The sequence below is a fragment of the Bufo bufo genome, chromosome 7 (assembly GCF_905171765.1).
Source record: "Bufo bufo chromosome 7, aBufBuf1.1, whole genome shotgun sequence".
NCBI classification, from domain to species: Eukaryota; Metazoa; Chordata; class Amphibia; order Anura; family Bufonidae; genus Bufo; species Bufo bufo.
In genome coordinates, this window is record NC_053395.1 from 47,392,715 (window position 1) to 47,406,133 (window position 13,419).

General features: G+C 45.2%; 1 protein-coding gene across 1 annotated transcript in view; it reads right to left on the bottom strand.

Moving 5' to 3' along the window:
• GPRC5B (G protein-coupled receptor class C group 5 member B) overlaps positions 1-13,419 on the bottom strand; it is a 43,110-nt gene that overhangs the window by 6,326 nt on the left and 23,365 nt on the right. The window contains exons 2-3 of the mRNA XM_040439252.1: positions 9,443-10,452; positions 3,471-3,583 (exon numbers count right to left, since the gene is read on the bottom strand). Of these exons, the coding sequence (XP_040295186.1) occupies positions 3,471-3,583; positions 9,443-10,448 (1,119 nt within the window). The 5' untranslated portion in view covers positions 10,449-10,452. The remainder of the gene's footprint in view (positions 1-3,470; positions 3,584-9,442; positions 10,453-13,419) is intronic.

A 13,419-nucleotide genomic window follows, 5' to 3' on the forward strand; every position in this document is an offset into this window, starting at 1 on the left:
AGATGACCACAGACAGGAATATCTCATTAAGAGCTTATAGGGATATCCAACCATTGTTTCTGGAGGAGGAGGGGGGGGGGGAGGCTAATGACTAATAAGCCGAGCACAAATCATTGCTGCAACAAGCTGCCTAATGCTTCTTCACCCGGAGGACGTAACCCCTACAGCTTCAGTAAGTGAAAAAATGATTGATCTGTTTTGGTGATGAGTAAAACCACGTCAAAACGCAAAAGCGTTTTCTGATGTAACATAAATCAGCGGTGGAATCAGTGCTCAAAATGTGACATATGTTCACGTGTTCGTAATTGTATAGACTATTAAAGAGATGGATCTCCTTTCAAGGCATTGGATGAATATAGGACATTACTAGTAGTTCACTTATTATGCAAGTTGTGGCTTGAAGTGTAAACCCTTCAGTTATTAGGGAATCGCTTGTACAACAATTCCCTAATGTTCATGTACACACAGTATTGAAAACACAGTAAGAATTGGAAAAAAAAAAAACTGACCCTGGATTTCCAAGAGTAATTCTGCATATTGACCTCAATATACGTAGTACATAATATAATACTTTGATTTACATATCTTGCACGGTTCCTCCTAAGTAATAGTCCAGAGCTGTATTCACAATTCTGCAGGTTGCTACTGGAACCAGTCAACAGCTTATGACAGGCACACCTCTTTAGTAGCTCAGATGAGCTTGTATATACAGTGCTCTGTTGTTGTTGCATTCTTGGATAGATACAATACTTTAAAAGGGTTGTCCGGGATTTTAATATTGATGACCTATCCTCAGATCGGCTGTATATCAGATCAGCTGTAGGAGGAGATGGCGCGCGCAGTGCGCACGTGCCGTCTTTCTTCTTTCTTCCTGCTGGCTGCTGCTTTGCCATAGACAGCAGCTGCGAGCAGGAAGAGAGAAGGGAGATGGCACGTGCAGATTGCGCACACCGTCTCCTCATGCAGCTGATCGGCGGGGTGCCGGGTGTTGCACCCTGCCGATCTGATATTGATGACCTATCCTGAGGCTAGCTCATCAATATTAAAAGCCCAGAGAGATGGCACGTGCAGATTGCGCACACCGTCTCCTCATGCAGCTGATCGGCGGGGGTGCCGGGTATCGGACCCTGCCGAGCGGATATTGATGACCTATCCTGAGGCTAGCTCATCAATATTAAAAGCCCGGAGAAACCCTTTAAAGACTATGGACACCTTTGCATTTATTGTTTGTTTATTGCCTTTACTTCCTAAATGCAAATGTAAGGAACTTACTAAAAAGTCTTCATTACAAATTACCTGCCATTTTGCTTCTGCAGAGTGTGTGTAAGTCCTTCACCTAGCTGGTGGCGCTGTTGAATCTAACATAAACCGGTCAGAGTACTGCTCCTGTTTCTGACGGATTTCTCTGCTCTCCCCCTCCCTTCTCTTACTGTTAGAGATAACAGCAGGCACTTATACATGGCAGATCAGAGTGTGCAGCGGAGGAAATATCCAAGGAGGGCAGCTCATTTACTTAGGCTGCAGATAGGAAGGAAAGCGCACACACAAGGCAGTTTGCTGGGGGAATCGTGTTTTTATCGGGATGGACATGAGAAGAATCTGGAACTAGAAGCAGGATTCAAACTGAATATCGGAGTGTAAAATGAATGAAGGAACGAAGATTATAGATTGAAACTTAGTGCAACATATTTTTCTTTTTATGTATATATAAAAAGAGAGCGATCCCGGTGTTTTTGGGGTGCACCTGGAGTCCGTGCGCATTTTCGTGTAATATATAGGTGGCGCTCAACAATGTGGGCACAATTCAAATGTAATATGTAGAAGACAAAAACTTGCGGCACTCACCCAATTTTCTTTGCAGCTTGTTTATTCAAAGTTAGAACATAGTCGCATGTCTAACTTTGAATAAACAAGCTGCAAAGAAAATTGTGCCGCAAGTTTTTGTCTTCTACATATTTTTTTTTAGTTTTTATCAAGGTACCCAATACCATACGTAAAAATCATGTTTCCATATCAAAGGTGTCCATTACGTTACATTTTTAGTATTGCACACTGGCTGGAATAAAGATGTAATTTATCAGAATACAAATCAGTAGAGCAAGTTCTGTGAAGACAATGAGCCAGCAGGGAATGCTGGGTAATTTCAACTCAGAAGCCTGCAGAATTATGAATGCAGCTGTGGAGTAGTATGGAGTATAGTGTGGACTCTGGAGTATAGCTATAGAAGGTGCAAAAGGAAGCATGCCTTATACAATGGAGCTTATACAAGTGCCAATCAACATGCCGTATCATCGACCTGTACTTGTTACAGGCAAGAAATCTGCCCTTGAAATGGACCCCAATGTGTTCAACTCTCTAAAGTGACCCTCCAGTTCAAGGGAAAAAAATCACATTCACTGGAGGATGAACAGAACACTTTCCTGGTGACCTCCTTTTCATCTTTTCAGCTGCAGATCTACTGATTCCTGGGCTCCTCTTCTGTCATCCAAAATTGCAGCACCGCTTCTCAGGCTATCTGATGCACACAGTGGACTGGTAGTCCAAGATACTTACTGCTTTTCCAGCGCTCCTCATGGATTGGCCAGTAGTGGCCAATTCGAGGGGAGAAGAAAATGTCTTGGACTACCAAATTCACAGTGCATAACAGATTGGGGAGATCGGGAACTGGTGGATCCTTAGCAGTGAGGTGAACAGGCACCAGGTAAGTGTCCTCTTGCTTCTCCAGTTAATGTGACCATCCGTTCCATAAAAAAATAATAAATCACATTAACTAGGGAACAAACAGAACACTTGAATGATGACCTCTGGCCTCCTTTTCATCTATTTAGTAGCAGATCCGCTAATTCTCAATCTTCAATTCTGCCATACAAGATGGCCGCACCGCTTCTCAGATATCAGTAGCCCAAACTACTTCCTACTTGTCCAGCCCTGATCTTGGATTGGCCAGCACTGTTCAAGTGACCACTTCTGGCCAATCAGAGGGAAAGAGGAAGTGTCTTGGACTGCAAAATGCACCAGGTAGTCAAAGAAGCGGAGTGGACATCAGGGATGGCAGAAGTGGAATCCGGGAAACGACGGACCTGCAGATGAAGAGATGAAAAGGAGGGCACCAGATAAGTGTTCTGTTCATTCCCCAGTTAATATGAATTTTATTTTTTGAACTAAAGGGTCGTTTGAAGTAGAATCCATATATAAACTGTACAATTATGGTCGTTTTCTCTATCAGTCATGACAGCTATTGATGTCTTCTTAGTAGAACTACTTACTGTCCTAAGGTCCTGAGAAAGGACTGAAACGCTGCATGGATATAGGCCAATAAACCCTCTTTCGACAGGAGTGCTGCAGATTTTTTTTTGGCATATTGTGTTGGACCTCTGATCAAGATCTAGAACGTGGCACCCATCCACTCTTATTCTTAATTTAGGAGTGCTGCCTTTTTCTAATTAGTTTTGCATTGGCTCATTACTTACTGTTCCACCATTGAGGACAACCGCCATCTCAGTAGGCTGATACACGTTACTTCTGAACGGTGCGCTGGGTCTGCTTCCTAAACTTCCGTTGCGAAATCCCCCAGACCGCATGGCTTCATGAAACAGAGCAAACACATGGATTAGTTTTATGGAAGTATACCGTTACTTAGCAGCTGAACGAGAAACCTTGTCTCCATGCTTAATCGATTACCCCACAACCTTTATGACCTAACCACAAGTTTCTTATCACTGGGAAGCAAATAACACATTCCTGTAGTATATTCTTAACTACTAAACTAGTTTTCACTCTAAAGTTTATATTTCATCAATTACTCTATCTCCCATTCCTCTCTTATCCCCCATGCTTGAATCCTACTTCCTGGTTTGTCATGTGACCACTGTCCCATCATGCTTTAGACTAGAAAGTAAAGGAAAATTGGTTTAGTTGCCCATAGCAACCAATCAGATTCCGCCTTTCATGTTTCAGAGTTCCTTTGGAAAATGAAAGGTGGAATCTGATTGGTTGCTATGAGAAACTAAGCCAGTTTTGATAAATGGAGCTCCTCCTACTCTTTAATCAGCTGATCAGCCGGGTGTCAGACCCCCGCCGATCAGATATTGATGACTTATCCAGAGGATAGGTCATCAGTATTTACTGGCTGCACAACCCTGTGAGTTTCATGGCTGGAAACCCCATTGTTAGGTGCTGTAGATGAAAAGTTTTTCATGCTGAATGACAGATTTACATCACATCAATGGAAACCCAGACTAGGCCACAGATCAAACCAGAGGTCCATCAGTGATTTTTTGTTTAACTTATGGCATGACCTTCACAGACCAACCACGTATGACAAGTGGTTCAGAAATGGCCGACTGAAGCCGGTACTGAATGGCCAGCTTAAAGATGGCATATTGCTAGAATATACCTTGGTAACTGGTGGAGGTCCAACCTCTGGGGCCCCCACCAGCCTAACAATAAACGGACTACCGCACTGCACATCGTCACTCTTGGCACATCGTCACTCTTGGCAACCCGACTATGTAGAGAAGTGCAGCTGGGCCCATTCGATTAAGTGGGGCTGCAGCTCCCTACATAGCGGGTGGCTAGGGTGTCGCTGTGCAGGGATTAACAGTAAAGAGGCTTTGGCGCCATACCAGTGCCTTCACATTAAGGCAGGATCAGTGGGGGCCCAAAGGTCAGACCCCCTACCCCACTGAACATAAAGCAACGGCATTTCCTAGCGAGATATCATCACTTTATTAGATGAGAATATCCCTTTAAAGGGGTTGTCCGGGTTCAGAGCTGAACCCGGACATACCCTTATTTTCACCCAGGCAGCCCCCCTGAGGCTAGCATCGGAACATCTCATGCTCCAATGCTCTCCTTTGCCCTGCACTAAATCATGCAGGGCAGGGGCTCTTTTGTTTTCAATAACACACTGCTGGGCGGAAACTTCCGCCCGGGCCCCGGCAGTGTGTTCGGTGACGTCACCGGCTCTGATGGGCAGGCTTTGGCGCTGCCCTAGCTGTTTTACTGGCTAGGGCAGCGCTAAATCCCGCCCATCAGTGCCGGTGACATCACCGGGCTTCCTGGTAGCCCCATAAAGAGCCCGGTACCTCACCAGATCTCCAAAAAATGCCTTTGCCCTGCGCGATTTAGCGCAGGGCAAAGGAGAGCATTGGAGCATGAAACGCTCCGATTCTCAAGTCAGGGGGGCTGCCAGGGTGAAAATGGAGGTATGTTCGGGATCAGCTGAGCCCGGACAACCCCTTTAAGGGCAGAGATGAATGTGTTCTGATAATATTCATTATCAGTACATTCCAGGAATCTGCAGAAGATTTATCAAAACTGGTATAATTAAAAACTGGCTTAGTTGCCCATAGCAACCAATCAGATTTCACCATTCATTTTTCACAGGAGCTCTGAACAATGAAAGGTGTAATCTGATTGGTTGCTATGGGCAACTTAGCCAGTTCTCCTTTACACCAGTTTTGATAAATCTCACCGTGTCTTTAAAAACTGAATGGACTACAACTATAGGCAAACAAGGACTGTGTGACCCAGCCACGGCCCCGATGACCAGACGCCCTTTCCTTCAGGGCCACCCTTAGCAACAGGGCTTTGGTTCTTAAAGAGGACCTCTCCCCTCTCCTGACATGTCTTGCATCCCCCATATAATACTAATTCTGGATCATCTAATCTTATGGCTCTATGTTGTGCCATTACTGTATTATTCCTGCTAGAAGTTTACAAATAAATGGCCAGTGTCTGACTCTGTCCAATCTGTGCTGCTGGTGTCAGACTGTACAAGGACACCACCCCCCAACTGGTAACACCCGTCTGCACCTTTACTGCAAACTGCTAGTAATTATTTCAGAACTTCAGGCAGGAATAATACAGGAAAAGTACAACACGGAGTCCTAACAATAGATGCTTCAGAATTGGTATTATATGGGGGTGCAAGACATGTCAGGAGAGGCGACAGGTCCTTTTTAAAGGAACATGAATGCATGAACTAGAGAAAAGGAAGCAGTTCTACCATATACTTCTGCTAAGGGGATAGCACACCTGTAAGTATCTGAATATACTTCCATATACATACAGGATGCAAGGGCATATTATAGACTAGAGGAAGCCTCTTCGGCAGCTAAGGCATGGCTGGCTTTATAGAAAATGAGGCAATAGGTGACAAGGAAAGCAGATCCTTCCATTGCCGTCTTCAGACCAAAATTATAGCCCATATAATGCTGCCATATACAGTCCACAATACAATAATACTCTCTTAAAATAGGCATGTAATATTATCACATAGTTTGGACATAATACAGCAGAAGAACTCCCAAATGATACCACCATACGCTGCTGTGTGGGTTTTTTTAAATTTTTTGGCTCCTGTTCTTGGGGGAGCCTTAACAAATGAAGAACCCTAGGCAACTGCCCAGTTTGCTGATCCATGAGAAATACCCTGAATGGAGATGTTGATACCCAAAAGAAGATGTGTGAACCTGCACTGGTGACCCACGAGCCAGTCCTTCTTTCCTACAAGTCAACCTTTAGGCACTCCAGTCTGGAGATGGAAAGTGCGGTGGCTTCACGCACGGACCCTATGGACCTCTCTTCTCTGTCTACACCTCTAATAGGTGACTATAAGTAGTAATACTGAACAACACAGACATTTGATGACCCCGTAAGGCGAGACAGCCTTGTATAAAATCAGGATATTTAGTATCCTTGTAAAAAGGTACAAAAATCCTCGTACACGGAGTGCTATGGGGTCGGCACTGTTTTACGGGAGGCTTTTAGGAAGGCAGCGTAGAATATTGGAGCGCAGCTTGCAGACTCCCGGAGACGCTCCTTTCTGGAGGAACTGCAGTAATGATTTTGTCTGTCAGCCCATCAAATGATTTCTATTACGACCTACAAATTAAATGGACGGCTCTGAAAGTTAAGAGTCTGGAGGCAGAGGAGATAAAAGCCTCCTGGTCCTGTGCTAGTGTGCGGCCGTTAACCCTTATTATGCTGGTTATATTGGGAGTTGCTTTTGTTTAACATTCCGGAAGAATTCCTTGTACATTTCTACCGTAGGGCTCATCCACACGGCCGTTGGATGTTTTTTTACGGTCTGCAAATTACGGATCTGCAAACACCGATATCGGCCGTGTGAATTCTGCATTTTGCGGAACGGCCAGCCCATAATAGACCAGTCCTATCCTTCTCCGTAATGCAGAACTTCCATGCCGACATACGGACATGTAATGCACAGAGGAACGGGCATGGGAAAAAAATAAGTTCTTATATTTCACAGTGCTCGTTCAGCAAAAGGCATGTATCATGTAGAGAAAGTTAATACCAGGCACTAATCTATTGTGATTATACATATTGCCTCCTTTGCTGGCTGGATTCATTTTTCCATCACAATTATACACGGCTCATTTCCATGGTTACGACCACCCTACAATCCAGCAGCGGTGGTCGTGCTTGCACACTATAGGAAAAAGCGCCGGCCTCTTTGGTGGCCGGGACCAAGGAAGTGCACATAGGCACACATAACGCAGCAGCTCCCATTCTGGCCACCTCGTATCTGCGCTGCATGCATGTCGCAGTTTGCGGACCACACATGGCCGGCCCTATGATAGAAATGGCTATTCTTGTCCGGGATTGCAGGCAAGAATAGGGCATGCTCTAACTTTTTTAGAGCATGCCCTACAGAACGGAACTATGGATGTGGACCGCACACGGTGTGCTGCACGCATCTTTTGCGGCCCCATTGATATGAATGGGTCCGCACCCGTTCCGCAAAATTGTGTAACGGATGTGGACCCAGAACTACGAACATGTCAATACACTCTTAGGGCTCATGCCCACAAACGTAAGGGCTCCGTGCCTGTGCTGCGGACAGCAAATTGCTGTCCGCAATGCACGGGCACCGACCGTGGGGCAGCCGCATGCGGATCGCGGAATGGGGTCCGCGATCTGCATCATTTGATGCGCAACGCTAAAAAGTAGTGCATGTACTACTTTTTTGCGGTGCGGAGGCACGTAGAGTAAACCCACAGAAGCACCCCGTAGTGCTTCCGTTCCGTGCCTCTGTTCCGCATCTCCCGGATTGCACACCCATTGAAGGGAATGGGTCCACGATCCGTGATTCTGGATGCACACAGCCAGTGCCAGTGTACTGTGGACCTGCCGTATACAAAAAAATGGAAGTTACTCCGTGTGCATTCCGTTTCTGTATGTCCGTATTTCCGTTCCGCTAAAAGATAGAAAATGTCCTATTATTGTCCGCATTACGGACAAGGATAGTACTGTTCTACGAAGGGCCAGCTGTTCCGTTCCGCAAAATACGGAATGCACACGGACATTATCCGTATTTTTTGCGGATACCTTTTTTGCGGACTGCAAAATACATACCGTCGTGTGAACAAGCTCTGATACGGAGTGCAGGAGACAAATGGTATATACACTGAGCAGGACCTTGACTAACGGTAAGATACATGTTGCAGCTGATGGAGCCCCAGGAGACAAAGCTTCAGAAGCCCTGATCTATCGCATGCACTCCTATAGGTTCTGGGTTACCAAATTTTCAATCACTTAAAGGGGTTTGGCCATGCTTGGGGGACTTTCAGCCCCGAAAAAACACACACACACACACACACACATGTCCCCCCATCAGTCATGTCACTCATTGACACATGGGGGATTCATCATCGCTGCGGCCAGTCATTGGCTGCGGCGGTGCATGTACCCGGGTGTTGACACGTGTGACTGCAGAGCATCAGTGGCAGCGGAGGACCAGAGGAGCAGGAATGAGGAGCCGGTAAGCTTTCCTCTGCGAGTCTGGCAACATGGGAGGGTCAAGCCGAAAGGCCCTCGAACCTGGACATCTTTTTAAAGCGGTTATTCCCATCTGGACATATCCACAAAATATGACATAAATATCTGATAGGTGTGGTTACCACCTCTAGGACCTATATCTATCTCAAAAACAGCTCTCCACCAATTTCTAGCCTGTTTACTCTGCTAAGTCCCATAGAAGTAAATGGAAAAGGCTGTGCATGCGCAGCTACTTCTCCGTTCCCCGACGAGGGGGGGAGGGGGGTTCCTTTTGAACTTTTAGAGCTATCTAAAGCCATCTTGTGGAAATGGCATAAATGTCCAAAATGGGAATAACCCTTTAAGATCCATTCACATGAAACAATAACCAGTAGGTAAACTGGGACATCAAATTCACAATGTTTCACAGTTAAAAGGCTATGTGCACCTTTGCAGCCAGGTTTACTTGATTTAGCAATCTACTGTTTTGTGTATACAGTTCCTATGCAGTTCTATGTATCTCCATGGAGACAGACTACAAATAAACCCTTTGCAGTCATGTGCTTCTTTAATCCTGCTGATCAGGAGTCATTTACTGTAATGAATTCCCTTCAAACTGTTTTTGTAATATCAAATATAAGTGACTTGTCCCACTTACCTGCATTGTGTTCATCCATGGAAAAAGCTTTATTTTCCATGTAGCTCCGGGGCAGCTGAATATCTTCCTCAAAAGGTGTCTCTCTCATACGAGGTTGGGACGTATCGAAATAATTTGTTGTGTTTTCTTGTTGTGCTGGTAGAATGGTACAATGGACCTCTATGATGGCATGGAAGATTAGAAACACCCATCCACTCGCGATCAGGGCAATGGCCAAGGTAGGATCATTCCACTTGTCTTTTTTCTTCAGTTCGTTGTTACCATAAAGATACATAGTCATCCAAGCCACCCATATCAAGACAGAAAGAAAAGTTGTAATAATAAGGCATATTCCGTTTTTTTTCCATTTCTGAAATTTTCCACACAGTGTGAAAAGCGAGAGACCGAAGGTAACCACTATGAGAACCAAGACATAAATTAAAACCATGACAAAATCCATTGGCTCGTAACTGCAGGCCATCTTCTTCTCCCTAACGACTGTTAAGATAATCCATTCGGTAGCAATAATGACTTGAACCAACACCAGACACATAACCATTCCAACAAGATGGCAGCCTGATGGGCTCTTGCCATGCCGGACAAGCTTACGGATCCTCCAGGCTTGAGCAAGCAGACATGAGAAACAAAGGGAAAATAAGACGCCCCACAAGAACCTTCTTGCGGAGCAAATCGCTTCGTCTTCTTGTATGATGAATGCAAAAGCTAAGCCAAACAATCCAAGAGTTCCAAGAAGAAAAAGGAAATGTATTCCCAAAGGACTTTTCTTCTCCTTCTCTGTGATGAAAGGGAGTCTTACCAATAAGATCAACATAAGAAGCAAGGTTGTAAGGACGCCTGCACCAGCCACGGCCTCCACAACTATCCCCCAAATGGCATCCAGATCGCAAAGGTACACGTAGCGTGGAAAAATGTCCAGGCCACAGCCTCTCGACGTTGTGGAATTTTCAGAAGATCCATAGCCAATCACGAAAAAGAGGAGCAGGACAACAGCTGGGTGGGTTTTCATGTTTCTACAAAAGAAATTAACTGGTTAGGTTTGACTATGCACTTACAATTACAATTTATTATCCTGTGTAAGGAAGTGAGTTCTGGCACACAGAACAGGTAGGGAAGGTGTAATCTGGTACACAGGACAGGTAGGGAAGGTGTGATCTGGTACACAGGAAGGGAAGGTGTGATCTGGTACACAGGACAGGTAGGGAAGGTGTAATCTGGTACACAGGACAGGTAGGGAAGGTGTAATCTGGTACACAGGACAGGTAGGGAAGGTGTGATCTGGTACACAGGTAGGGAAGGTGTGATCTGGTACACAGGACAGGAAGGGAAGGTGTGATCTGGCAGATAGGACAGGTAGGGAAGTGTGGTCTGGCACATAGCACATGTAGGGAAGGGTGGTCTGGCACATAGAATAGGTTAGGGAAGAGTGGTCTAGTACACAGGAGAGGTTGAGAAGGAGTGGTCTGGTACATAGGACAGATAAAGAAGGAGTGGTCTGACACACGGAAAAAGTAAGGAACGGTGATCTGGCAATTAGGACAGGTAGAAAAAGGTATGGTCTGGCAGATAGGACAGGTAGAGAAGGGGGGTGTTCTTGCACATAGGACAGATAGGGAAGCGTGGTCTGTCACATAGGACAGATAGGAAAGGGTGGTCTGGCACATAGGACAGGTAGGGAAGGGTGGTCTGGTATACAGGAAAGATAGGGATGGTGTGGTCTGGTTAATACATAGGACAGGTAGTTAAGGGTGTGATCTGATACACAGGACAGGTAGGGATGGTGTGGTCTGGCACATAGGACAGGTAGAGAAGGTGTGATCTGTTACACAGGACAGGTAGGGATGGTGTGGTCTGGTACACAGGGTATGTAGGGAAGGTGTGGTCTGTTACACAGGACAGGTAGGGAAGGTGTGATCTGGTACACAGGAAGGGAAGGTGTGATCTGGTACACAGGACAGGTAGGGAAGGTGTGATCTGGTACACAGGACAGGTAGGGAAGGTGTGATCTGGTACACAGGTAGGGAAGGTGTGATCTGGTACACAGGAAGGGAAGGTGTGATCTGGTACACAGGACAGGTAGGGAAGGTGTGATCTGGTACACAGGACAGGTAGGGAAGGTGTGATCTGGTACACAGGAAGGGAAGGTGTGATCTGGTACACAGGACAGGTAGGGATGGTGTGATCTGGCACATAGGACAGGTAGAGAAGGTATTGTCTGGATATAGTACACGTAGGGATGGTGTGGTTTGGCACATAGGACAGGTAGAGAAGGTATTGTCTGGACATAGTACAGGTAGGGAAGGTGTGGTCTGGTACACAGGGTATGTATGGAAGGTGTGGTCTGGCCATAGAAGAGGTTTTTACGGTGTTGTTTGGCACATAGGACAGGTAGAAAAGGACTGGTCTGGCGTATAGGTAGGGACAGTGTGGTCTTGCACACAGGTTTCTTTCTTCTTATATATAGCTCATCTTAGAAAATCCTGAATTTCACAATTGTTTTAGCAGAATATTCAGAGGCATTTTCTGTGGATATATACTTCACATTAGGACCTTCCCCTCCATTATACGCCCTGTTCTCCCCTTATCTACTACAGATAAAGTATTGTATTTTGTCACAAAACCACTTCATACTGTCATCAGAATCACACTGAAGTGATGTGGAGAGAGTCGCCATGTACCACTTGTGGATTCCTCTTGAGGTTAGAGTAGTTCACATTCCTTGCAAGTGTCTTTTCATGCACAGAATGCAAATAACAATAAAATCTTATCCCAATCTCTGGAAATTTTAAAACACCTACTTAAGAAATCAGCTTGATAAGTTATCTTTCAAAATATCTTCCTGAAGAGGCCTTCAAGCTCAAAATGTGGAATGTACTTTTGTGCTGTGTTCAGGAGTCCCATAGACTTTGAGTGGAGTGGAAGTACGGATGCTCAATGGCTACTCCATTCAAACAGGAGACACGGGACCAGCTGGTCTCATGATTGGTGAGGGTCCCAGCAGTTGGACGCCTACCAATCAGACGTTTATGACCTATCCTGTGGACTGCTAATACATTCTCATTCTGAGACAATACCTTAAAGAGGTTATGCCATGACTGATGTGAAAAATGAAAATCAGGCATCATACAGGACACAATAATCTCTTTCTAGCAAAGCTAGAACCAGCCCTGTACCTCACATGGATCCAGAGATCTCCTCATGTATTGCTCCAAATGCTAGATTCTCTTCAGGCCAGCAGCTTGGGGTGTGGTCCTTCTTCTGCAGCTCTCTCTGTCACCGCTCAGGGGAGTGTCCTTTCTCTTGCAGCTCTCTTACTGTAAGGCCTTGTCCACATTTCCGTTTTTCACGGACAGCACACGTACCTATTGATTTAAATGTGTCTATTTACATTTCAGTATTTTTTTTACTGACCGTGGGTGAGTAAAAAAAAAAAAAATCACGGAGACATGCACTACTTTGATCCATGATGCGGACCAAGCACTCCCATTGAAGTCTATGTATCCGTGAAAATCACGGACACAACGCGGATGGCATCCGTGGTGCGTCTGTTTTTCACTGAAGACTAATAGGAGATTCTTTGGAAATTAATTTTAAGCTGAGCAACGTCAGTGAATTACGGATGACACACGGATGATAAAAACGGACACATGGACCAACCACGGATCCTTCACGGATGAAACATGTACGCCTTTTTTTACACGGACGTGTCACTGACGCGGAAATGTGGACGAGGCCTAAGTATCACAGCTTCTATCAGTAGATATGGTTAGCAGTTGAAGGACAGAAGTGAGCATGTGCGACCACCTCAGTAGGTGGACGTGCACATTACTACCGTATACAGATTAAACACCAATATAATAAAATAAAAAGAACATCTCACAACTAGAGTATTTTTGTTACAGAAAATTACAAAGGTAACTCCTTTTTCATGCTGAATTATATTTAAATAGAATACATGTAGTGATGACACCCCCCCCCCC